This window comes from Oryzias latipes, chromosome 14 (genome assembly GCF_002234675.1).
Source record: "Oryzias latipes chromosome 14, ASM223467v1".
Taxonomy (NCBI): Eukaryota; Metazoa; Chordata; class Actinopteri; order Beloniformes; family Adrianichthyidae; genus Oryzias; species Oryzias latipes.
Genome location: NC_019872.2, coordinates 6,195,502 through 6,222,699, shown reverse-complemented (window position 1 = coordinate 6,222,699; position 27,198 = coordinate 6,195,502). Strand labels below are relative to the sequence as shown.

The window sequence follows — 27,198 nt, the reverse complement described above, 5'->3', positions numbered from 1 at the left end:
AGCAGTTTTTTTTCACATCTTACTAACAAGGTTGGAAGTTGGTGTAGTCACATTTGTTTTAGCAGTAATAATAAACTTTATAATAATAAACTTTATTTGTATAGAACCTATCAAGATAAAAATCACAAAGTGCTTCACAATAAAACACGATAAAACACAATAAAACATAGTAGAACACAGAAAAGAAAAAATAATTAAGAAATGCTTTTTTAAAAAGAGCTTATTAGTTGTTTTTTTTAAAAAGAAAACACTGAGTCTGCAGATCTGATGCTGAGAGGAAGGGAGTTCCAGAGGGATGGAGCCACTGCTGCAAAGGCTCTGTCCCCTCTAGTTTTTAAACGAGTTCTCTTAACGAGCAGCAGACCCTGGTCACATGATCTCAGGGACCTGCTGGGAGTGTACGGCTGCAAAAGGTCTTTTATGTAGACTGGTGCTTGTGTATTAAGAGCTGTGTATGTTAAAACCAGGATTTTAAAATGCACTCGGTAGCGGTTGGGGAGCCAGTGCAGCTGGATTAACAACGGGGTGACGTGTGAAAACTTAGCTGATTTAGTTAAAAGCCTTGCAGCAGCGTTCTGGACAACCTGGAGCCGTTCTAAAGATTTTTTGCTTGAACATGTGAAGATGGAGTTGCAGTCGTCACGACGACATTATATAAAAGCGTGGATGAGCATCTCCAACTCAGAACACGACACAATTGGACTCAGTTTTGCAATATTTTTAAAATGATAAAAACAAGAGCGAACAAGTGACCCGACATGAGAGTCAAGGGATAAAACCGGGTCTAGAGTCAAGTCAAGTCAACAAAGGTATCATTCTGTTTTTGTTTTTTTTTAAATTGTTACAAACAAGGTTGGGAGTTACAGGGATTGTCTATTACGCTAATGTGTAGCAGTGTCAGACTGTTTACCAAAAGGTGGGGAGCTATGGTAGTCACAGTAATAATGTTTGTTGTATTAGTCTGTTTTTTAATGTGTCACAAACAAGATTAGGAGATACAGGTATTCTAAATACGCTAATGCGGCTAATGCTTCTAACATGGGTATTGTGTTGCGGATTACAAACAAGGTCTAGAGTGACTGTGAATGCAGTTTATAAAGTCTGTCGACTACCTGACTTATCTCTGACTCTTTTGTCACAAGGTTAACCCTTGTGCCATCTTAGATGACCCCACCCTTACTTTGACGTGTTCTTCCTACCATGACAAAGGTGGATAAAGGTGGAAAGATTTCATGTAATCCATGGACACCAGTGAAGATCACAAATCATTGAAGAAAAAAGGTTCAGAGCACTGTCTAGAGGGTCTAGATGACCCAACTCCCAATGTTAAAGTGCCTAGGATAGCACAAGGGTTAACGTGGCCTGGACCTATGGCCACACCAGGCATTTGACACGCGTTCAAAAACGCGCTAATAGTGTGTTTTTGAAAGTGAGTACACCCCATGGTGTTCACATTGAACGAGCAGGGAGGAGCGAGAGGCTTTGTGCGTAATGCTGAAGTGGTGCAAATCTTGTGAATCTTGCTCCAGGCTTTTTCTTTCACAGCTCTATTCCGATTTATGAAAGACTTGGTGTCGTACATTTCCAGCTGGGAACAAACAGCAATTATGAATTCCTCCTCTATGATAAAACGGTTGGCACATCTATGATGTCCATACAGTAAGTCACTACCAAATCCTCTTCCCTGATTGGTCAAAACTGGACCTGGTTTACCTTTAATTGGTAGAGCATGAAAAACAGTATTAACGTTTTGAACGTGGAAGCCCAAAACGCGTATTAGCACAGACTTACATAGACTTTTCATTGAAAGTGCTTGCTTGAATATGACTTAAACTCCAACATAGACCATTCATTGAGGTTGCTCTTTACAATCTGGTGCACCCTGATGTCTGAAAAAATATGGTACTCCCCATCAACAGAGGAGTGGTACCATCTTATCACACCTTAAGCTATACCAAGATAATAGAAACTCAAAAAAACAAATCACAAGAGTGCTAAATAGGAAAAGATTATAATTTATAAAATGCAGCCTGTCAAGGGCTACTGGTGTGAAAAGTATGGAGCTGACAATGACACAGCATAAAAATGCCCCTGCATGTCCAAGAGCGCTGGCTGCTGCTTGATGAGTATCAGACATATTGATGAGTATCAGACATGGCGTGATATTCATAATGCCCTGACTGACAGCTATCTGAGACAGATGTTGTGTCGAAAAATCCTGAAGGAGGTCAGTTCCCAAACTGACTGCAGAATGAGGCACGGGGTCTCAGAGCTGCAGTCAAGGTTCTCTGCTGTGAAAGAGCAGCAGATGGCGGCTGGTGGAACTAACAAGCCAGATCAAAGGAGAGAGTCTGAGGACCCAGCAGTCTCCACCAGTCATACACAGCTTTATTTTTTATGTTGTTGATTAATTTTTTTGAAAAAAAAAGAGACAAAAAAGTAAAGGTAAGCTGTGTTCACTTGTGAAATTTGCTCGCATTTTGCTTTAGATTGAAAAACAAACAGTTCTGTCTTTTCGTCAATTCAATCTTTTTAAAACAGAATGAAGGGTGAATGAAAACATAGATTATATTTGCACATTTTTTTTAAAGAAATTAGGCCAAAATGAATAACTTTTTAGTGAATCTGCCCATGAAGAACATTCAATCAATTCATTCAATCAAATTAAATAGTGTTTACGACCAGATAGCAGAGGAGTGACAAACCATCTAATGATGTAAAGAGAGGGGAGCTTTTTATGTTAAGAGTGGTATTTATTTGAATTAAAAGAGCGTCTCCGAAGCAATCGTAACCTCTTGTTCAGCAGATGAAGGGCCGTTGCAGTGTTTTTACACTCAGCCTGATCTTGAGAAACAGGTAAGGAAACTGCTCCTCCCTCTCACAAACACGCTCATTCTCGTCTCGTCTCCAAATGGAATCCAGCCAACTGGCCATAAATACACACTCCAATGACGCACATTTTCCCTCTCAGCGTATACATTAAATAAGCCTCGTTCCCAACAAACTCCATTTTTGTAATAAGGACAGTGGACTCTTGAATGGAAAGTAGGCGAGAAAGATAAGGCAGTGGGAGCTAAAATTGGATAAGAAACTAAAGTGTTTATGTCCATGTTTCTCAATCTTCTGTAACCCATAGCAACATGTACAAGCCAGATTAGTCTGCCGTTCAGCAGTGACTAGATATGGATTTAGATGAGGTGTGGCGATTTGGAAGGAGAGAGTAATCCTGTTTTGTTATGAACATTTTGTAGAAAACCCAGGATTAAGCTCTACAATCAGTGATGCACAGAAAACTCATCACATCAAAGATCTCTGCATGCTCATGCACTGCAGCAAACGCATCTGCCTCTGTGTGGAAGGAGTGACAGACAGAAGGAAAAGGCTGCTTCACCGTTGAAGCCCCACCGATACAGAAAACGCTCCTGTCCAACGTCAAAGCAGTTTGGAAAGATTCAAATATTGGGTATAAGGGAGACTAATGCTCCTTTAAACCAAATAATGCTTTTTTTTTTGTCCTACCTGAGACGGTTCTGACTACCTCAGAGGTGTTTCTCAGGCCCACAAAGGAGAACTGGTAAAGCCTCCAGGAACGAATATCCCCAACCTCCACGGAGCTCCTTTTCCACCGGTAAACAATCTCCTCCCTGGGGTAGCCATCTGGCAAAGAAAGCAGGAATTCAGAAAGCATTAACAGAGGAACAAGAAATATTTTCTTACAAAAATTCATCCATCTTCTTCTTATCCATTAGTCCCTTTCGGGGCTGCTGGAGTCTATCCACTTGTGGGCGAAGGCAGGGGACACCCTGGACAGTTCGCCAGTTTGTCGCAGGGTAGAGTGTCCGCCATCACACACCCATGGACTCTCACATTCACACCTATGGACAATTTAGAGTTGACCAATTAACCTATGAAGCATGTTTTTGGACGGTGGGAGGAAGCCGGAGTCCCCGGAGAAAACCCAAGCATGCACTTACAAAAATTGCTAAACTCAAACGTAAATTATTGCTTAAACACATTTAAAGACCCTCACAAATGAAATCAGTGTTATTGGTGTTCTTAACATGTTTTGTGGCATTTTTCTCATGATGGAGGACACATATAAAGAAATGTAAATTTAAAATTTAATTTGAGTGTAGTTCTTTTTTCAAATTGTTGTGAATCAGGAGCAGACGAATAAATGTTGGAAAAAGCATAAGTGTTACAATTGGCGGGGCACAAGCTCCATGCTCCGCTCCATTCCGATGCATCCACTTGCAGACAAGTAGATCCATGTACATCTTTGTTTTCCTCATTCAAGCTCAAATCTGGCTCAAAGCTAGCAGGAGAGCATGTAAACAAAATGATGATGGGAAATGAGGGCTGGCTTACTCCATGCTAACAGTCCTGCCCACAACTAACAAGGCTGATAATCCACTGCCGCTTTGCAGAAGCTATGTCCTAGAAAGATACAGTTTTTTTTAAATTTAGCCTAAAAACTGCATCATTATTAAAGATAAAATAAAAAAGACCCTCAGGAATGTTTTAAAAAGGACCAAAAGATGATTGGAGTGGGACTTTTAACTGCACAGCTAAAGACAAAAATCTAACAAAATAAATGTTTTTAAAAAAATATTTTCTTTTAATTTAATAAATAATTAAATAAAATGATGTTAGATATTAACATAGCTGCCCTGTTTTTACTGGACACTTTGAAAACAGATTCAAGCAGTTTCATGATTAATTACCACACGATTTTCACGTGTAAATATTATTTATTTACCAACAATGACATTGTCTCCATCCATCCAGCCACGAGCAGGAACAGTCTAATGCACATGAGCATTTCTTAAGTGCAAACCCTCAATTACTTTTTTTCTCTCTCTCTCAAGTGCTTTCAGACATCCACTAATGCAGAGAGTAAAATGAGACGGAAAGTTCTTCCCACTTCACTGCATTACACTCATCCAGGAAGGCAGTCTGTTTCCTCACATCCCCTGCCTTCGGGAGATGCAACCAGTTTAAACGCCTTCAGGGAAACTTGAGCCAGAAAGCCCCTAAAGTTCAAAAACAAGATTTTACCTTTAACAGGTTGTGCAATACAAAACTGTTTTTGCAGTGAGTGTACATTTTGCCTAAAAGACTAGTGCTCTAATGTGGTCTGTTTGTAGCCAAAACTACTGCAAAAAGAAGCTCCAGCCCTTAAGACGAGTTTGCCACGTGACAAATTGCTGCAGACGATTCCCCCTGCAACTTCTTAGTCCCAGCTCATGTACTGTATATCAAGATATTTTCAAAAGTCTTGAAAACGTCCGGGAATCTCATCAAATTTAAATGAAGGCTTCTGTTCCACTTTTATGCTGGCTAACCCCCCTCTGCTTTTTTTTCTTCTTTTTTCTCTTTTGCTTTGTAGCTATTCAGGAAGCATTTTCCCTGGAGAGCCTTTCCTTTGCCACTATGAAGATGCTTCAGTACCACAAGATTCTCGTACTATATAGTCTTTACATGCCTTTGAAATCCTTTTTCACTCATGTCACCCAATACAAAGCTTTTTTTCCCCCTAACTATGTTAAAGAAGTGTAGAAAACGCACATATTTGCACATCTGACTGACATTACAATGAAAAAAATTCTAAATGCTCTCATTAATAATTCTGTTTATTATATGCCACCACACTGTAAATATACAAGTACTTTTTACAGAAACCTACACTCTTTAGGTATAAAGAGTATAAAATATAAACCTACATTACCTATTCCATTTTAAATAACATTGCATTTCAGTTTGTTTTTATCATTTAAAAAAAGGACTTCTCCTTTAACTGTGCCATCAACTGCATGTGATATTTTTCACACACATTGCTTACTCTAATCTCATTTTTTCACTTGGTTTTGTTTCAGTTTTTTCTTTTTTTCACAAAACAGGATTTTTGCTTTGTGTGCAAATAAAAAAGCTTTCGAAAGAAATACTGAATAGAGCTGGAAAATACAAGCACATGGGCAAACGTACAGCTTGAAAACTCCAGGGGGCAGGAGTGCTCATCCATTGGGAAGTTGTTCAGTTTCAGCTGGCACTCTGCATCGATGGTCAGCCTGCAGAAACACGGTTTTCAACCATTTACATTCAGCAAAAAGTACGTAAATGTCTTGTATAAACAGTCAGTCATAAAACCTGACAAAATGGTTTATATTACTTGGAGCATGACTAAACCATACCTTAAAAATCGCACTTGCCTATTTCCCCCCCCCCCTCATTTCAGGCCTGAAATCCATGTCATTAAACCTTTTCTTAATGAGAGGATGACCTTAAAGGACTTCACCCATCCATGCGCTCACTATTGTTATGTATCAATGTGCTCAGAGTCATAGCAGCCATCCCAATTAACCAGTGCTTAAGTTCGGAGTTCCTTCACAAATTAATGAGGTAGAAGGATGGCATTCTGCCCAAGAGAGCATTCATCACAGCTCCATTGAGTCCAGAAGATCACATTTTATGTCCTATTATCGTTACTGATGAATTGTGGTGTGAGTGCAAATGTCCACTGCATTCATGACAGAATACAAATATGACAATAAAGACTTTTTTCACTGTCCTTAATCTTTGACTGTTTGACAAAAAATCATTTTTTTCTCTCTCAGAAAAATGGTATTTCTGTTTCATCTATAATTCCAGAATCCAGTGTGTGCACTAAAATTTTTACAAAGGATATATACAGTTATTCCATTCAGATTATACATTCTAGGCCAGAGCTATGGAGAATGCACACCATCACAAGAAAGCAACATGTCTGATAAAGATAAACAATACATTCAAAAGTACATTATTAATATACACTACCATGTTGAAATGATGGCTCCTCCCACATCCCAGAATTCACAGCATAGAAAGCTTCATCTTGTGCAAATATGATGCCTCACCTGAGAGTGTAAAGAATTCTTCCATCATTCCAGATCCTCAACATGCGGTTGGGTGTGGTGATCCAGTGGGCGTCGGCCTTCTTTGAATTGCGAAAAAACGTGTCAGGGATCCAGATCTTTCCAACCATGTTGCTGTTGAGGCGCAGAACTTTCATGGTGCTGTTGAACTTTAACCTCCTGTCATACCAGGTCTGAGCAAAAAAGATGTCGATGGTGTATTCCTGAGAACAAAGGAACACATTCTACTTTAGCTGTCAAGTTTGACTTTTTTTTTCCAAGAGTATGCCTGCAATATATTCTATGGCACATAAAAGTGTTTGCCTGCAAAGAAAATATGTCAAATTTGACATCATGGCAACTTTTGGGGGGAAAAAACACCACTGGGTTTGACATTTTCTAAAACAATTACAGAACAGTCAGAAAAATCACACCTTTAAAGAGAATTTTTTATGAAAACAACTGTTAACAGTGCATGTCGGTTTTTTGTCATAAAACAAAAAAGGTTCTCTGTTTTGGGGACAAATATTTTTTCTTAGTTAAAAAAAACATTTTTGATGTTTAATATCAACCATTAAATGTTCATAAGAGCAAGTTTTGTGCTTTATCCTTGTCAACTCAAGCATTCCAAAGCCTTAAAAACTATTTTGGCAGCACTTGGTCCAAACACTGAACAATCAATCATCAACCCACCTTATTACCCAAACTGGTTTTCCAAATTGGTCCAAGGTAACCAGGACCAACCCTTTTTAGGCCCAAGAGGTCAGACACAATCAGGCATGTTTAGTGCACTTTGACCATAAGGCTTTCATGGATGCTTTTGGTCATTGTGAACTACTTCCTGTCAATTTGATACCATAGCAATGAACATTCTTACACAAATGAATACATCTCTTATTCTTTCCAGATGTAGTCGTGACAAGGGAGTGGAAAAAGCTTTGCCCGGCACTAGCTTGACAGACAAGGACACATATCCAAGATAAGAGAAAAACATCATATGCAGCAACAAGCAAATAGATCAAGTGTGATTTCTGACTTCATGTATCTCAGCCCATTCCAATGGATTCTTGTCACATTGTCTCTACCTGCTATGTTGTCCTCCAACTAGTCTGCCTACAGCCAGATCTCTCTAACAACAGAGGATTTTGTTGGATTTCATAGGCTGTGCAGCTCTGGACAAGGCCAGTTCTCAGCTAGTGCATCACCTGGAAATACAAGAGCGGGTATTTTCCTCCCTCATCTTAAAACTGACCACGGGTCAAAAAATTGGTCAGTCAATTATCAACTTGATGCCTTTTTTATTTACATGCCAACATCTAGGCAATTTCTTGATAATTCTTGTTAATTCCCTACGAAACGTCATGATGATTATTTATTTAAACGTCTGGCCAGATGTGAGCCAAATATACGTGTGCTGCCTTGACAGTTGCATCGATTTTGATGAAGTAAGGTTGGAATTGGACTGTCGGAAAGCACATTGTGAGATTTGCTTTCACAACAGGAGCAAAACCCTTGACTGTAAAAACAATGGACAGCTCAACCCCACCCTTCTCGTGTTCCCAAATAAAAACTACCATTTCTTCCTGATACAGGTGCTACCATGTTGAAACCAGTCGACAGTGATCGGTCCAAGTCGCTATGAGTCATTGTATCATTGCCAACTACTGTCGCCAATGCCATAGATGCAATGACTCAGAGTGACTAGGACCAATCCCTGTCGACTGGTTTCAACATGTTGGTGCCCGTATCAGGAAGCAATGGTGTGGGGTTTGCCTCCATTTTCGAGAGCTGGAGGTAAGGCATTTTTTATAACTGATGTCACACCTCGATTCGTCCATTGTTTCTACAGTCTATGCTAAAAACAGACGGTGAAACAAAGGGATCTTGGGTATTTATGTTGTCTTTGGGCCAGTTAAACCCTTAGGTTCCCAAGGATGTACTACAGACAAAACAGAAGTAGATTTGTGTGCAGCAGGACATCAAGCCTTTTACTGACTGACAATGCTTAACCAAACAATAAAATTCAGCGCCATGCCAGGCTAAGGGGTTCTCAAAGAAATTCTGCTCTCTTTCCTTTTCTTTAGGAAAACTTACCATCTTTAATTCTAGAAGGGTCCGAGTTAAAACCCAGAGCTGAAAGGGAGCTTTAAGGTGTTGAAGGCTTTATATGGGACCTTTTTAGGAGAATAAGACTTATTTTTCTCATTACTTCTATCCTTAATACATAACTGCTGACACTGAGTGGCAATACAACATCAATGCAGAAATCTAATTGTTTTTGAAACACTTTGTCTACATTAGTATGCCCCGTCCCTGTTCTCCCTCTCCCACTGTCACAAGTTGCGAGTTTGCCATTTCTCATAGCGTCGTAATTCATAATTAAGAAATCTAAATTGCGCCCATGCCTACTGTAGATCCACACCCCCGCACCAGCCGTCTACTCTCTGCTTCTCAGGAATTCCACCAACCTCGCCACATTTGTCATGTCATAGCGTCAATGCAGTTGCACAGCCAAACACATTACATACAAATATGAAGCCATCAGTCAACCTTTCATGTCAGCAGAATGCCCTCGTCACACACAAGCAGCCACACGTTTGCGCCGACTCCCTAATGTGAGCTAAGCACACATTTTCCGAGCGATCCCATCAATGCTTCTGACTGCACTTATTGAGAGTGGGTGTTTTAGTTAAGGTTAAGTGAAGTGGAACAACGACCATGTCGGCATGACTGCTGTGTGAAATTATGATAGAGGCTGGCTATCAGCAACAAAAGAAACACAACAAAAGCAGGAAAGAAATCTTCAACTTTTTTTTCTGCTATTTTCTTTTGAACACAGCGCAACTGAGTGCTCTACCAATATGAATAGACCACAAATGATATTTTTTTTTTAACCAAAATATCATTTGTTGCAAATGAACCAAAAGTAAAGCCAGTGGATTGATGATGGCACAACCCAATATGGACTGAAAAATGGTGCAAAGGATTTGGTTTAGCTCCCACTGTGGTTTCAGCCTAACTACAAACAAAGGTAGATTTTTCTAAAAATTCAAGCATCAAACAAGACAAAGACTAAGTTGTTCTTTTTGATCATACCCTTTTTGCATTGCTAATTACAACAAAAAAAACTAACTTTAAAATAAGGACAAGCTGTTTTAATATCATCCCTGCGTGAAGCTCAACATGATTGCATCTTAACCAGCTTCTGTTTACAGGAAAAGCAACAGATTTCCAATAACGATGACGGCAATTGTTGGGATATTTTAGTATAACTTACCATATTAATTGCATTTACTGGGCCGATACTGTTGACAAACATGTCTGTGTGGATCACTGTGGGCTTGACTAGAAAGAAGCAGAGGAAAATACATTTATATAGAAATTGTCCTTTTCAACAAAATAAATATAGGTTGATTTTGCTGCAAATTACAAGTCCTAAATAGAATAAAGTACTTGTGAAAATACATATTTTGGAAACTTTTGATATTAAATTCCCAATTAGTTTTTACTGAACTAAGTGTGTAAAGCAGCCAATGGATAAAAAAAAAGACTCTGGTAAAGGTAACCAAAAGAAGTTAAAATGAGCTGATTAAGTGACTGAAAAAAAGAAACATATTCTGTACACATATAAAGAGCTAACAGCTTTATTAACCCTGTCTAAATTAAACTGAAATATACGGGTTAAAGTATTCACATTGATAGAAATTAATATATAAAGAAAGGTTAGGCATGTTAAACTGTTTCCAAATTGAACTGTGAAAACCAACCAGGAATTTGGCTTTGATGATTAGCATCCTATTCAAAACTCGGAAGTGCCAACCGTTTAAAAATTGATCACGAAGGGGGAATTAATAATTGTTGTTTGTGCCCGGGCGGAATTCTATGACACCAAGTATTTCATATATCAGAATGGAGCTGTCACTTTAGCATAAATCTCAAGAAAGCAGTCTTTCCTACATTCAGATTGAGGCTTTAGATGGAGTGACTTGTTTTTTCAAGATGTGGTTAGCATAAAAACGGAAATTGGAGGATTGGTAATGGTATGGTTAAATTTTATTCTATCCTTGATTAAAGCCAGAAGTCAATTGAGTCCACTTCATTGCGTAGACACCAATGAGGTCACCTTTGTTTACTAGAAAATGACTTTTAATTACCCAACCCAGGTGGAGGTATCTGCGGGGGAGATTCGAGCAGAGGATGTTCAAAACTCATAGCACCACGATGTTCACTCATGTTGAAAATGACAGGAATGGAGGAGAAAAAGGATCGTTCTGAATAAACTGATCGTTTTTAGCTGGTTGGTAGCTTTAATTAACTGACATTGTTAGTCTTACTGGTTTTGAAGAAGATATTGTCATTATAACTGTGATTTAAACTCACGACAACAACTCACCAATTGTGGTAGACACCACTCAGATAAATATGCCATTTGTATTAACAAGAAAAGGATTTGTTTTTAGGGGATAAACTTCTTTCCATTCTTATTGCCTATTTGAAAGCTATTTACTTGTCTTTTCGTGTTAAAGTCTGAAGGCCTGACCTAATTAAGGTCTTAAGCAAAGCAGCAGAGTGACACTGCCTTGAACTCATCTCCTCAGCATTGTTTGATTAGCCATTTTAATTAAATGCCTTTATATTTTCTAAGGCTCCCTCCGCTATATCTTGCATATGTTTATGTTTCTCAGAGGCATTGACCAGACTTATGTGTGCTGTCTGTAGGAGTGTTTGTGGATGTCGGAGAGGACGATAAAATCCAGCCTGAAGGACCCTTTGCTACACCCATTTTAACAGTGAAGAGTAGCTCTGCTCTTTCATTCTGAAAGATTTATTCACCGTCTTGATTAATACAAACATGGCTTGTTTTTAGATTGGGTAATTAGTCTTTTTTAAACCACCATACCAACCTGAACACCATAACAACCGCCAGGACACAGTTAGTGGTTTTTAGTTATTTTAGTTTTAGTTATCTCAACATTTTTTGAGAATAGTTAGTCTCCATTCCCCATTGTAATTTACCAGTTTTTTATATACAAAACTTTTATTATATTGATTGTTTTTCTGTCAGTAGAACCATCATTTTTAGCTCTGCATTCAAGTTTTTATCCTCTAAAGGAGCTCAAATCCATTGTGACACAATACTAAATCAATCTGTGACATACCTTTTTTTTCCCTTTAACATATGCAAATACCATTGGATTTTGGTGCATAATCAATGCACAGTAGACATAAGCTTAGTCCCTTACATTTTCTGGAGTCTACAACCAGTGATAGTTTAAAAAGATAAGCCTGGATTCAAACAGACACTCTAAGTATAACAGAACCTCTGACTTAGCCTAGACCAGGCACTACACTTTGCTATCCAATGTTTATGGATGACTGGATCTCGTGTTTGAGAGGGCAGGGAAGGAAAGGCTCAGTCAGCCTCAAGGACTAGGCAGAGGAAGTAAAATCAGGTTTGCTTTATTATGTCACTTACAAGAAGACACAGATGTGTATTGAACTCCCAGCTTGCAGGCATTACTTGACCTTGCAAAAAAATAACTAAAAATGCATGCGTGACAATGGTCACACACAGAAATGTTAAAACTCTTTGCGTCTCACATTGTTTAAGATGTATTTTATGGCTAAGTGGCTTTGGTAATATATTTAAAAACAGAAATTTTCCTGCCACTGTTTACTAGTGCTGGTTGATATGACGATAAAATTAATTGTCCGTATTAATTAACAATTTATAGTATAGGATTGTATCTGAAAGTTATGCAAACCATTCTTACAATTATCTGTCTTAAAGGAAAAAATAAATCATTGCAATGATCAGGTTATGTATACATAAAATATAATAAAAAATGAACCAGAATCTTATTTATAAGAACTTTGGAGCTAATTCTTTGGCTACATAAACCTACATCCTACCACTAAAAATGTCTCTATTCCAAATTTACCAGCCACAATTTTTTTAGACTTAATGATTGGAAAATTTTCCAAGAGATCATTTCTATTTCCAAAATTAAGTAAAGCATCTCAGAAGTCCTTATCTAGCAAGAGAGTGCTGGGAAAGTATTATACTGCAGGCATACGGAAGCAGCTTCATTATTATGTGATGGAATTTGACAGCTCCTGATTTAAGCTAGTTTTCCTTGACCTCCGAATCCAGTATTCAAGGTAACAAGCATCTTCCTCCTCCGCCATGCAGATAGATGTGATGGGCTAATGCCGACAAGAGAGCCCTTCTTAGCTGTCTGTCAAAGTAAAGGAAGAAAGCCACTCATCTTCAGGCTTACGAGGCCATGACGGACAGCTTTCCTGGCCACAAGGAATTCAATTCCACAAACAAGAGTGGAATAAAGTCAGAAATAGCCCAGCTGCTTGTTATGGCAACATGCTCACAGCAGGACTATACATCCTAACATGGTGTTTGGTTTCTCTCAATGCATGTACACTATTTTTTGTGATCTTGCTGTAGCTAACTCTTGACAATTATTCATTTTTGCCTAACATAATTCTTATATTTCTGTTAAAGCAGCAGTTGTTTTGAAACTTTTTCAAAACAACTTAGAAACAATACAGTGATTGCACAGTATGAGTCATGTACGTATTTTAATTGACAAACTGGTTAAATGTTTCCTGGCCAGATGTGGCTTCATCATTTATATAGCCTTCTGTGTTTCTGCTGATTCTGGGATATGTTTGATTGCAAAACGAATGCGCTCATGCACTCAGTAGCAGAACAGACAATCCCCGACCAGCCGAGTGCCCACCTCCAATGTCGGGTCTGAGTTTGTTGTCGTATCCATCTAGTAGGCTGTTTAGGACGTGTGTGACATCACTTTCATACACCTTGGGAGTCAGCACCCATGTTTTGTTAGACACCTCGTCGTCATCATCATTCTGGAGAGAGCTGCAAAAAGGGAAAAGAAACACTCAATTATGTATTGCTACAAACACAATGTACTTTGCTAGTACACAACTCTGTATTAGTTTGAAAAAAATAAAAATTCTTCTGTGGTAAAATATTGTGTTTTGCTGAAATGAATCTGTTACACAGAGAAAATTGCTAGCTTATTGAAATGTTTTAAATTACAATCAATAAGCTGTCAATTCTTTACTTGATCTGCAATGTGTATAATTACTGGTCTAATGTGATAATGTGTTCTAAAAAAAATCAAAGATTAATGCATATTGGTTACCATTACTGTTGACTGAAATCATGAATGAATGTTTTCTGAAAATAATAATTTTTCTTTTTTTATCTAGGCATTTCATCATTTCTGTAATGAGTTTGATAAATCGCTGTGAATCTTTCATTGTATTCACTACAATTAATGCTTGAAACCAATCAATCAATCAATAATATCCATTTCAAATTTGACTTTTGGAGTATTGTTGGAATTTTGTTCTTATGTCCCTACGGTTCCCGAGATCAGAAATGCCTCTGAGGCAGCACAGAAAGCTTTCAACAGCACAAAGAAACATCAGCCAAAATGACACAAAGCTCATAAACATTCAGTCTACACATCACACACCGCCATAATTGTTGTGACACATGACCTAATTATTTATTTGACCTCCTGTAAGCATGGCCACCTTTACTTGTCAACAAGTTAAGGTAATTTTTGACCCAACTCATTTTGTAAAAGCCACTGAATTTTTGGTCTGTTCTTATTCTCTAATGGCCACCTTCCCTGTTAAAAAAAATCTTAAATATGTCTGTTTTTAAAGGTAAAACAGTAATTCAAGGTCCTTCTGTCAGATAAAATTAGAGAATACATGTATCAGTTAAAGCAATAATTCGAATATTTTTTATAAAATTGGATACATTTTTTTTAGATATTGAAAATTGTTTAGTAAAAGAACCTGCTGAGGCTTTTATTTGATAAAGGTTTCCATAAATGAAAAAAAGTCAAGCATTTAATAGCTGAGTATAAGAATAAGAATGTTTATTGTTACATACTCAAGGTCCATTTGCCACAATACGCACAAAACAAATAAAATACTAGATAAAATAAAATAAAGAATAAAGTATTAATCAAATATAAAAATCACCTATTTAAGACAACAACTCTAGGTTTTTATAATGTTTTTAAGTTGAGTAAATCCTGAGTTAGTATATTAGGAGGAGTTCCTGTGACGTCATTTCCGGGTGAGCGTAACCCAAGTGCTGATCGTCGTTGACTGTTGCTCTCTTATTTGCCAATAGCCTGACTATTATTGCTTAATTTAGTGTTATTTGGTTTAATAGTCACATTCACATTAAGCACCTTCTAGTAGCGAATACACAACTGTGTTAACCGCTTGCTGTCCACTTTGTCCTAAGTTTGCTAAGTAAACTGCTTCTCTTTAGCTAAACACCTCTAGCCTCAGCTCAGAACCTAGCAAGGCTATCACTCCTTCCGCCTTTCCCCTTCTCTCCTGCCCCATGTGCTTTATGTTTAGTGAGGATCCTGGCTCCTTTGGTGTAGATAGTGGTAGGTGAGTTAAGTTTAGTCTTGTGTTAGACTTGGAAGCCAGGCTACAGTAGTTAGAGGCGCAGCTCCGCACAGTGGAAGGCTAGACAGGTCGTTTCTTGTAGCGCGGGCCGCACTGCGAGGGCTAACTTAGTTAGCACCCCAGCGCCTTCCCAGCAGCTGGAAAGCACACAGGGAGGGTTTGTACCGGTTGGGAGTATACATATTGCTAAACGCAAAAAAGTAGAGCACCCGAGACTCCACGCCAGTAATAGGTTCTCCCCCCTAAGTGACACACCCGCTGAACCCTCAATTCTGGTTATTGGCTCTTCTGTAGTTAGACACGTGGAGCTCCCAGCGGCTACAGTCAGGTCTTATCCCGGTTCCAGAGTTGGTGACATCGAGGGATATCTTAGGATGTTACCTCAGATTAAGTCCATGTTCAGTCGAGTCGTGATTCATGCAGGCGGTAATGATGCCCGACGGAGACAATCAGAGGTTGTTAAGTTAAACGTAGCTTCGTGTGTAAACTTGCTAAGTTGATGTCCGACACTGTAATTTTCTCTTGCCCCCTGCCGAACTTAGTCAGTGATGAAATGTACAGCCTCTTTTCATCATTTAACCGCTGGCTTTCTAGATGGTACCCAGAAAACGGCGTTGGTTTTGTGGATAACTGGAGTTTTGGGGGAAGCCCGGTCTCATGCGGAGAGATGATGCGCCTGCTCTTCTTTCTAGAAACATTTGTGCTAGCCTTAGTCGTGCAACCTGACAACCCAGAGACGAGACCCGGGCACAGAGCAGAAGTGCAAAGCTCTGCTCTGAGTCTCCCTTAGGGTTAGTGCCGGTGCAAAACCCATGCAGGGAAAGTCAAGCAGTTCCTAGCTTTAGCCTATGTGCTGAAATGCAAGTGAAAGGAGTGAGACACATAAACCTTAAAGTGACAGATACCAGTACTCACAAGCAGAATTATGATGTAATTAAATGTGGTTTGTTAAACATTCGATCCATTTCCTCCAACTCCCTCTTAGTCAATGAGTTAATCAATGATAACAAACTTAGTCTACTAGCCTTAACAGAAACTTGGCTCCAACAGGATGACTATGTTAGACTGAATGAAGCACCCCCACCCCCCACCCCCCCCACACACACACACTTATGCTAACTATCAAAAATCCAGGATTTCAGGGAAAGGAGGTGGTTTGGTAGTAATATCACAGTCTAGCTTACTTCTCAACCCTAAAGTTAAACATGATTATATTTCCTTTTAAGGCATCATATTGTCTTTAAATCACCCAAACAGGAAGACTCAAAAACCTATTTTACTCATAATTATTTATCGCCCCCCCCCAATCCGTATTCAGAATTTTTAACTGAATTTTCAGACTTCCTATCAACTATTGTTTTCGATTTTGATCAAATTGTAATAATAGGGGATTTTAATATTCATGTTGATGACCCCAGTGACTGTCTAGGACATGCCTTTGCAGCTTTATTAGATCATGTTGGTTTCACCCAAAATGTAAATGAACCCACTCACTGTCACAAGCACTGTTTTAACTCATGGTATAGAGATTAGCCAGCTGAGTTTCCTTCCTCATAACCCCATCATTTCTGATTACCTTCCAGTTTACATTAGAACATGAAACCCAAGTTCGTTAGACAAAACCGAGTAGCACTGTGGTTTAACGCTGAAACACGTTCTCTTAAACAAGTAACCCGTAAGTTGGAAAGAGAATTGCGCCGCTCCGGTTCAGAGCAGTCTCTGAATACCTGGAAACATAGCCTCTTTAATTATAAAAAGCTCTGCGTAGAGCTTGAACCCAGTACTATTCAACCTTTATATCAGAGAATGGGAATAATCCAAGATTTCTTTTTAGTACAATTGCTTGATTAACTCGCAGTCAGAGCTCAGTAGGACCACATGTTCCTGTTTCTCTCAGTTCTGATGATTTTCTTACATTTTTCGATAGTAAAATTTCAGACATTAGACATAAGTTGAATCAAGTTATTACTATTGTCAGCCCAGAGCAGGCTGAGGTGGTAGAAGTGGAGGCATCCATAGAAACTTCTGTAACATTAGACTTTCACTGCTGTGATTCAAGCGGAAATTGCATCAATTATTACGTCCTCCAAATCCTTAACTTGTCTCTTAGACCCAATTCCCACTAGGCTTTTTTACCCTTTTGCTATCTTAGATGACCCCAGCCTTACATTGACGTGTTCTCCCTACCATGACAAAGGTGGATAAAGGTGGAAAGATTTCATGTAATCCATGGACACCAGTGAAGATGACAAATCATTGAAGAAAAAAGGTTCAGAGCACTGTCTAGTGGGTCTAGATGACCCAACTCCCAATGTTAAAGTGCCTAGGATAGCACAAGGGTTACAGAAGCCTTTGCCTTAATTAATGAATACATACTAATAAATACCTCTCTGGAAACAGGTGATATGCCACAGTCTTTTACAAATGCAGTTATTAAACCTCTTCTGAAAAAGCCCAGTTTAGATCCTAGACACTTGGCCAACTATAGACTAATATCAAACCTCCCTTTTATTTCAAAAATCCTAGAAAGAGTTGTAGTTAAGCAGCTTTATCGCACCCTACAGGACAATAGCCGCTTTGAAGACTTTCAGTCAGGGTTTAGACCTTACCACAGTATGTGGTCCTGAATACGATAGGTATCCGATCTTTTGAAATGCAACCTCCGTCTGAACGGCCAGGCCACATGTATCCAATCTGCACGTCATTGATACGCCACAAACGTCATCATTCTGCATTGAAGTAAGTGGGAACGAGAACATAAAACATCAACCATGGTGGACGATGCTGCTGAGACCACTCAGGGAAAGGGAAGCGAGATCACCGATTTGATTCATATTTGGGGTGACAACTCTATTCAGGCAAACTCGAGGGGTCTTATCCCAGCCGTGCAGTTTTTGAAAACATTTCCAGCGAAATGGCCGAGTGTGGTGTTGAACCTTTCCTGCGATGACTTTTTTTCCTTTAAGACTGGGGTCAGAAACGCAGGGGAGACCTTCTCCAGGGCCAAAGGCGGATCCTCCTTCGGGGTTCACTTTCCCTTTAGGACCCTCAGATTCTTCAGAGCAGGTTAATAAAAGGTCTAATTCTGGGGGAAGCCTTCTGTTATTATCGTTCTCCTTCCTCCGTAACACACAACACAAATGCGCGCACCCAATACACTTCCGCAGCCCCCTCTCACTCCCTCCTGCGCTGCACGCTCTCTCCTCTCTCTTACACACAAGCGCGCGGCCCCAGCACATACACATACCCATTCCACAACAGTGGGTACCGACAATCATGCCTCCAATGCCTTCTTAAAATGAGAAGATTGATATTGTGCTGGCTCTTTCGTGAAAATGAATGTAATAATGCCAAAAGAGCTCCGCTTTGACAACACTATTGTTGACATCCAATGTTAACGTAAGTACAGCCCCCAATTCCTCAGTCAGAAACCTAGGGGTTTTATTTGACCAGGATTTATCATTTAAGGCTCACATATATCAGGGGTGCAAAACTGCATTTTTTCATCTGCGGAATGTAGCTAAGATTAGAGATATACTCTCTAAAAGTGATGTTGAAAAACTCATCCATGCATTTGTTATGTCTAGACTGGATTACTGTAACTCCTTGTTAGCAGCGTGTCCTAAGAGTTCCTTAAGAAGTCTCCAGCTTGTTCAGAATGCAGCAGCTAGATTGTTAGCAGGAACTAGCAGAAGAGATCACATAACTCCTCTGTTAGTTTCACTTCACTGGCTCCCAGTTGATTCTAACATCAAGTGCAAAATCCTCTTGCTTACCTACAGTATAAGGCCTTACATGCTATGGCCCCGTCCTATATTAAAGACCCCATAGTGCCTTACCAACCAAACAGAACACTTCACTCGCAAAATGCAGGACTGCTTGTGGTTCCTAGAATTTGTAAAAGTACGGCTGGAGGTAGAGCATTTAGCCACCAAGCTCCTGTTTTATGGAATAAGCTCCCTGCTCATGTTAGAGAGGCCGACTCAGTTTCTACATTCAAAGTTAGACTTAAAACATTCCTCTTTGGACAGGCTTATTGTCAGACTAGATAGTATTCAGAGAATATTTACCTTACTGTTAACATCTTTAAATTAAACTTAACAATAACAATAAGCTGTCACTAGGCTGGTAGAAGTTTAAGATGAGGTAACTATGGTGCTCTGGGGTTCTGTCCTCTTTTCTCATCTACTTCTACTCTCCATCTCTTCTCTATTCTTGATCATTATTCATCATTTAGTTCTCCATGCCTCAGTTTGGTGCAGTGTGATTCCTGTACTCTCCTTCTTTCCCACTCCCCTCCTGGGGAGTGAGCGTGCTTCCAGATTCCAGTTGGCTCATCCGTGCTCCTGTACCTGACCGTGTACCTCGTCTCTGGCTTGCCTCTACTACTGCTCCAACACCTTGTTGTGGGTCCTGTCTCCGGCTCGTCTCTAGACCCCAGCCGTCCCCCAACTTCATCTGGATGAAAATTACATGCTGGACTTTAAAAATGTAGTTGTAGAGTTAGATAAGCTACTTCTCTCTAAGAGTTCTGGTACATCGCCTGTCCGTCCTGGGGGAGGATCCCTCCTTCATGTGGACACCCCTGAGGTTTCTTTGTTTTTTCCAGTTTCCGTCTTTTTAAGGAGTTTTTCCTTACCGCGAAGGGGGGTGGGGGCTGTACGGTGGTGCAGTGGTTAGTGCTCTTGCCCCACAGCAAGAAGGCCCCTGGGTTAAGTCCCGGCTGGGGGACCTGAACCAGAACACCAACGGGGGACCTTTTGTGTGGAGTTTGCATGTTGTATTGTATAAAATATTTTCTTATTTTTTTAATTTTAAAAAAAGTCAAATTGTTTTCTAAGGTTTTATTTCAGGGATGGCCAACCCTGGTCCTTAAGAGCCACAGTCCTGCCTGGTTTCCAGCTCTCCTTGACCTTCTTTCTGCTGATTGGCTGACTCAAGTGATTCCAAATCCTGATTGACTGAACATACCTGGTTTAGGTAGTCAGCATCAAGCAGTCCAGGGGGAGCTGGAAACCAGGCAGGGTTGAGATTCTTGAAGACCAGGGTCGGCCATCCTTGTTTTAGATGACAAATGCTGGGAGAGCCCAGTTTTATGTGCATAAACTTTATGAATGTTTCACACAATTAGACAGCAATGTCTGTCGCTCTTTAAATGTGCATATATATATTACTGTGAAGTAAAATATTCTAAGTCAAATCCTGATTTTTCTACATATAATTTATTAAACAGTCACTCAGTAACAGAATATGTGGTTTTCAAATGTAACCAAAGAGTAAAATTTATCCAAAGTGTGATAAGACATGTTTTTTCCCTCCTGGTATTCACTACAAGTACATTCTATCTTTGACACTCAAGCCCATACTGAATAAATTCAAACATGCTACTGGCTCTGATAGATTGGTAGCAAGTGATGCCGCGGAGTGGGAAAGGTTTAGCTGACGATATGTTGCCACAGGGTACAACTATGTCAAAAGCACCTCACACAATAAAATGCTACCTGCAATAAAAGGTTAAGGTTTGCATTGCCCATGGGCAGTGGAGCTCCGGAGTGATGTCTTTTATTTCATACCAAGAGAAAAAATCCTGTGAGGCAGATTTATGAGCAAAGGTGATGTTTGATCTGTTTTGCTTTTTCTATAAGATATTTTCAAGACAGTTTTATTTTGTTTTGTTTTTAGTTTTTTCAAAGCATTGCCAAAGATGAAAACATGCAAGAAAAATAAGATTTATCCAATAAAATATGACAAATTTTATTGTTTTATGATTTTCCCAATTGTAGCACGGCATTTCAAAATAACAGGAAACTGAATAATTTCTTGTACACAGAAGTTTTTTTCAGAAACAAAATCTGAAGATATGTGTTTTTTATTAATCTACAGACCATGGCAGACATTGCATCAGATCAAGCACACAAGCACCAGCATAAAGCAGCAGCCTTGAAATAGCTCAGGGCTTTCAGGACAGCTTTACAGGAATAGACCCGAAGAGGCTCAAAGTGGGATAACACCCAACCATGAAGAAAAAAAAAAGACATGGACCTTGATGGATTTTTCATGTCATCAGGATGGGTGTGACAGATACGTCATTTCTTTTTCCTAGACAGCGCTCGGCGCATTAAGCCCTTTCTATACCTCCAACTTGGACACAAAACAACCTTTAATGCTCTATTCCAGTCCGAATACAGAAAAGACTGAGCAGGCATTATCAACCTCAATTTTTTTTATTCAATAAATGATTCATATTTTTTTAGGTCAACACAATCTTAGGACTTCTCTGTGTTCCTGCATATGGAAATGTCCCCAACGCAAGCACATCAAAGGAGCGACCATGTGTCTCCACTACAGGCAAAAAGAAGGCTTTGGTTACTAATTCAGCACTTGAAGGTCCACAGAGAGGCCGCCAGCAAGCCAGAGCACATGTGTGCTGCATGAATGTGATAATATTTATTCATACGGGTCCATGATTGTGCATGTAGTGATAATGGGAGAACTGCAGTCGGATCAAAAATAAATCTAAGACAAAGAATAGGAAGTATTATCACATTATTCACTATTTGGTGAAAACAGACTTTTCAGCTGTAATCTTTGGACGTTCCAAACAACAGAAGGATGACATTAAAAATAACCACCTTTTCTCATTTAGCTGCGATGCATCAATAATATTGATAATAAATAATGACAATGATGAGCGTCAGTTATTACATGCCCAAATTAAAAGATTTGAATGACCAGTTATTGGGATGTGTCCACTATGCCTGTATCCAAGTCTGCTTCCTGGTTCACTTCACAATAAAAGCAGATCAACGATGCTTATTTGTTTCTTTCAATGAGTCAAATGTGACTTGAGGCTAATTAGTTCTGCGCATGTCAGTGCTGCGCCTCAGGTTTGAGACTCATTTACTCTTGTTGTTTTGTCTTTTTCCCCCCACTAATTAATGTAGAAATCAACTGAAAGGCCTGACTAACACATGACGTAAACAAACCCTCAAGAGGATTGTGTATCATTTATTCATTGTTTTCTTTTCCAAAGTTGGGAAGAAAACATGAAACAAATGCAGATTTAAAAAAAAAAAAAACAGAATGTTCCAAAGTTCATCAAACTAAACTACACTGTCAGGCGAAAAAAAATAGAAAGAAATTTAAGGCCTTAGTTTTTGTTGGTACCATTTACACAAGGGGTGTCAAACATACAGCCCGCGTGCCGTTTCCGGCCCGCCAGGTGGTTTGGTCCGGCCCACACACGAAGAGAAAATTCATAAGCATATTTAAAAAAGAAAGCAAGTTTCTAGTCCATTCCTGTGGTGAGTTATGATTTTTTAACCCTTGTGCTATCCTAGGCATTTTACATTGGGAGTTGGGTCATCTAGACCCACTAGACAGTGCTCTGAACCTTTTTTCTTCAATGATTTGTGATCTTCACTGGTGTCCATGGATTACATGAAATCTTTCCACCTTTATCCACCTTTGTCATGGTAGGGAGAACACGTCAATGCAAGGGTGGGGTCATCTAAGATAGCACAAGGGTTAAAGAAATAACCGAAATGCGCAACTAGGGGGAGCAAAGGAAACACGAAACATCTCTGCACGTGCCAAAAGCGAAACCTAACAGCTCTGCGTCTGGGTAAGATACACTTTGGTTCCCTATGAGCCTTACCACTGTTATGTTGCTATAAGGATGACCAGTAGTGACACCCTAATGACCAAAATGTCGTCAAAAAGAAGTGGATTGCTGAGCTTTCCAGGACAATTGGACAGAGTTTAATTTGTTAACAGAGCTGGATGTAAAACCTGCATGCTTGGTATGTCATCAACAGGTTGCAGTGTTCAAAGAATATAACATTCAGCACCACTATGAGACTCACCGTAAAGAAAAGTTTCACCGTGTCAGACGTAAAATTTTCAGTCTGTATAAAATTGAATAGACCAACTTTTTTTTAAGTGAAACTAATTCTATTTGAGATCCATTGGCCCCAAGTGATTAGGCTACTATGTTGAGGCATTTTTTCTAACTGAGTAAAAAAACTAAAACAAAGCTGTTATTTTACTTTTACGCTAGTGGTCCGTCCCACTTGAGATCAGACAGGTTCAATGTGGCCCCCAAACCAAAATGAGTTTGACACCCCTGATTTACACTATGCTTAACCTTTATATGTTCACCTACTGTGAACTAATAACCTAATTAGATAACTATATAAACTCTGCACTTTTATTGTAAGGAATGACCTGAACTTCTATTTTTGAAATCATCATCATTAAAGCAATCATCTTTTAATCTTTTTTTAAATCGTTCCCAGTGGTCTTTTAATGACAATTATGCCGTTTTTCGCCAAAACCATAACACCTGAGTCGTTTTTTGTAGGACACAGTTTCTCCAGAGCGGTGGTAGTTCATTAGAAATTCCTCTCTCAGTTATGGCTGAACTGTTGCCATGAAGTAAGCCTGCCCCAATTTCCCATCATCCCTTTGGTTACACTAGCTTACAGCCCATCATATCCCAACACATTACCAGTGCAATAAAAAAGGCGAGCAATATCGGAGCCATCCAGCTGTGCAATTTTGAGCCAGATACCAGCTCAGACGAGAAAAACAAAGACGTACGAGGATCTAGTCATCTACAAGTGCGTGCATCAGAATGGAGTGGAGCAGGGAGCTTGTGGCCTGCCGGCTATAGCTTCTATCTAACAACTACAAGCTTTTTTAAATACAGCATTTATGATCTTATTAATCTGCTCCTGATTCACCACAATTTTAATAAGGAGATACACAGAAAAGCAGTTTTAATCTTAATTTTCTTTATATATGTTGTCCATCAAGAGAAAAATGCTACAAGAACATCTAAAAAACACACAACTCTTCCAAGAGACTCTTAAGCTTTTCGTTTTCACAGGCATGGACTTCATACTTGACTTGGAATTGGGATGCTTTTATTCTTACCTTTAGGACATCACTGTCAAATCCAACCAAAATAAAAGATTCTTTACTACGTTTTTGCTGTTGTTTTATTTGTGTGAATCCAGGACAAACAGCTGCCTGCTTTTGTGTCTCCTCTAGTAATTCCATTTGTGAGAAAGGACACATTTCAGACTTGAGCCCTGACTTTAAACAACATCTTAAAATATCTGTTCAGTGGCTCAATTGGAGGCTAAGAAACATGAAGCTCCAATATCATTAAGGCAGTGTACTTCTAAAGTTTGCATTTGGTGTCCTTTGTTTTGTTTTGCTACCAATCTCAACATTCACCATGATCTTGTCTAATGTCAGTAATAATAATAGTCTAAAAGTGACTTTAGCAGAACTAAGTCACAGTTGCAAATACTTAAGGAATCATGTTCTCTCAGATACTTACTTACACTCCATTAACAATAACATCTTCAGAACGAAATTCTAGATTTTATTTATTTATTATTATTTTTTATTTATTTATTTCAGCATGCCCTTAAATGTTTCTATTGGTGCACAATCAGCTCCCCCAGGATCGTTTTTTTTTCTTTAAAACTCCAGATAAACCAGGGTAACGTTACATTTCTGCCATCTTTTAATGGATGGATGCCCACCATTACTTCAAATTAGGTTTACAATCAGAGCTGTAAGTTAAATGAGGCATCATGGGTAAAAAGGAAACATTTACACAGGAAATCAATATAACTCAGGAAACTGTCACCAATTGCAACTAAAGTAAAGTTTTAAGTATAACACAGTGCAGCAAAAGTTTATTTCAGACTAGTTTAAAAACACACTGCAGGCTTTTGCTGATCATAAATTGTTGTGAATAAGATGATGTCTTATCACTTTGGACACAAATCTACAAAGTTTTGCTAAAACTTCAAACTTTTTGGACACTAACAAACATGAAATGTGCATTGATATTTATATTTTGCTTCATTACTGGGCACCAGGTTCAGTGCAACTTAGTACAGTCTGAAATCCAAGCTTTTTCTATGTCAATAATCAACAAAGTGGCAATAAAAGCATGTCTTATGTAAGAGCTTTAATCCATTTATCATCATTAACTCTTGTCTTCTAGATGCTGAGTCATCAGAAGGTTGTTGCTGGGCACAGAAAAGTGCGTGTGTTTTGATAGAAGCATGAATGCCCAAGTTGTGGGCTGTGTAAAAGTGGAAAGTGTTTCTTCAAGCTGAGCTCTGCTGGTGCAAACAATTAGCCCTCCACAGATGTGACAGAGAGGAGCTGGAGCCCTGAGGTGGATCAGCGTGACGGTGAGGGAACGTCAGCTGATGGATGCGCCTCCATTTTTTTTTTCTGCCTTCAGCAGCACGAGACGGAAAGCGGGCATCCGCTTCCTCTCAGCTGTCCCTCCGCGCGAGCGCGCGGCTCGCAGATGAAGCTGCGGCACTTCGCAGACCGAAGCACAACACGCCTGAAACACGACGCGTGCGCGCGTCAAAGACCACTCCAGCATGTGATGTCCTCCCCCTTACGTTTGCGTTCTCTGTGTGACTGTCTGCCATTTTGAAGTGCTTTCTGCTTCTTTTATTTTTGCCTTAAAATTAAGTAAAAATCAAGCTGTGTTTTATGAAAACAAAGACTTCGCCATCCTGCTTATTTTTTCTGTCCACTTCCCTCCCCTAAGGCTTGAACACTTGAGTCAGACTTGATCCCTAAAGACAGCTTAGCACAGACGACGTTAGCTTCACCTAATTTAGCGTGACAACTAAGCTATTTCTAGCACGGGACAGATTGAGAGAGGAAATAGACCCGGCACAGGTTTATGTGCACCCTTTACAGCTAAATATGCCTGTAGGTGTTGGAACTGTTTACGCACAAAAGATGCAGGGAATGTTGCACCAATATGACCTGTTTCTTGTTTTGTTTTTTATGAGAAAGATGTGGCAAAAGAAAACACACAAATAGCCAAAACATGCAATTCCGGGTGGAAATAACCCAGAACGACACACAAAAATAGCACGGCTGAAGGCTTTTTGATGCGTTTAATACCGACAGCAGCTGCCACAAGAAGAACCCGACGTAGAAATCGCGTTTCATGGGGAAACACGTATTAATATCTTACCTTGTTGACAGATTGATGACAATAAAAACCCAGACTAAGAGCTTCGATGGGAGGGGACGCTTCGCCATTGGTGCCGAGCATCTGAAAGCTGATTTTGGCGAAGCCGTAATCACCATCTTCGTTTTTCTTTTTTCCCCGCAGATGGACAAGTCCTTTTTTTCACTGGGTTTCCTCTTCGCGATTCATTACGCGCGTTAGCTCGGGGGTGGGAGGGCGAGGCTTGCGAATCTGGATCCGAGACGGACGTGCGTTGGAGTGGAAGCCGGCTGAACGAGATCGATACGAGCCGAAAGCTCCTCGCCGCCGCTGCGGCCGCTCGGCAGGGGCCTAGAAAGCTGGCAGGAGCAGAGAAGAGCCAAGTGATGAGCTAAAACAATAACGAGCCGCCGAGAAAAGCATTGGAGCCTCAGCCTGAATGCAGATTAACACCGGCCGGGGTCAGAGAGGAACTGATGCACGTTGCTGCAGCACGGATCAACACATGCGCGGTTTCACCAGGCGGAAGATGCACACACACTAAAACCCATATTATCACATATATAAATATACAATGCCAGTACTTAAAGATAAATGCATTCAGTACCATGGACAGCTCTTATGTGATCATTTACGAGCCACTGATCAGAACATTGGACAGCTCCTGAGTGTCTTTGAATGCCCAAACTGCTTCATATGGAAGATGTCGACTTAATAATAAACTATAGTGTCTTTAAGTTTGGACCCTTTACTAGAGATCTCAGAGCTTAAAGACTGACTCAGATGAAAATTGTATTTGTGGTGTTTTAACAT

The 27,198-nt window shown here is 39.6% G+C and overlaps 1 protein-coding gene across 4 annotated transcripts in view; it reads right to left on the bottom strand.

The window, feature by feature from the left end:
- gabrg2 (gamma-aminobutyric acid type A receptor gamma2 subunit) overlaps window positions 1-26,922 on the bottom strand; it is a 59,545-nt gene extending 32,623 nt beyond the window's left edge. For 2 of the 4 annotated variants that reach the window (XM_023962362.1, XM_011483180.3), the window contains exons 1-6: window positions 26,410-26,922; window positions 13,649-13,788; window positions 10,168-10,235; window positions 6,894-7,114; window positions 5,986-6,068; window positions 3,520-3,657 (exon numbers count right to left, since the gene is read on the bottom strand). In XM_023962362.1, coding sequence (XP_023818130.1) covers window positions 3,520-3,657; window positions 5,986-6,068; window positions 6,894-7,114; window positions 10,168-10,235; window positions 13,649-13,788; window positions 26,410-26,525 — 766 coding nt within the window. In that variant the 5' untranslated portion in view covers window positions 26,526-26,922. The remainder of the gene's footprint in view (window positions 1-3,519; window positions 3,658-5,985; window positions 6,069-6,893; window positions 7,115-10,167; window positions 10,236-13,648; window positions 13,789-26,409) is intronic. The other 2 variants (XM_011483181.3, XM_023962363.1) reach the window with 2 other exon arrangements.
- Between the last annotated feature and the right edge of the window lie 276 nt (window positions 26,923-27,198).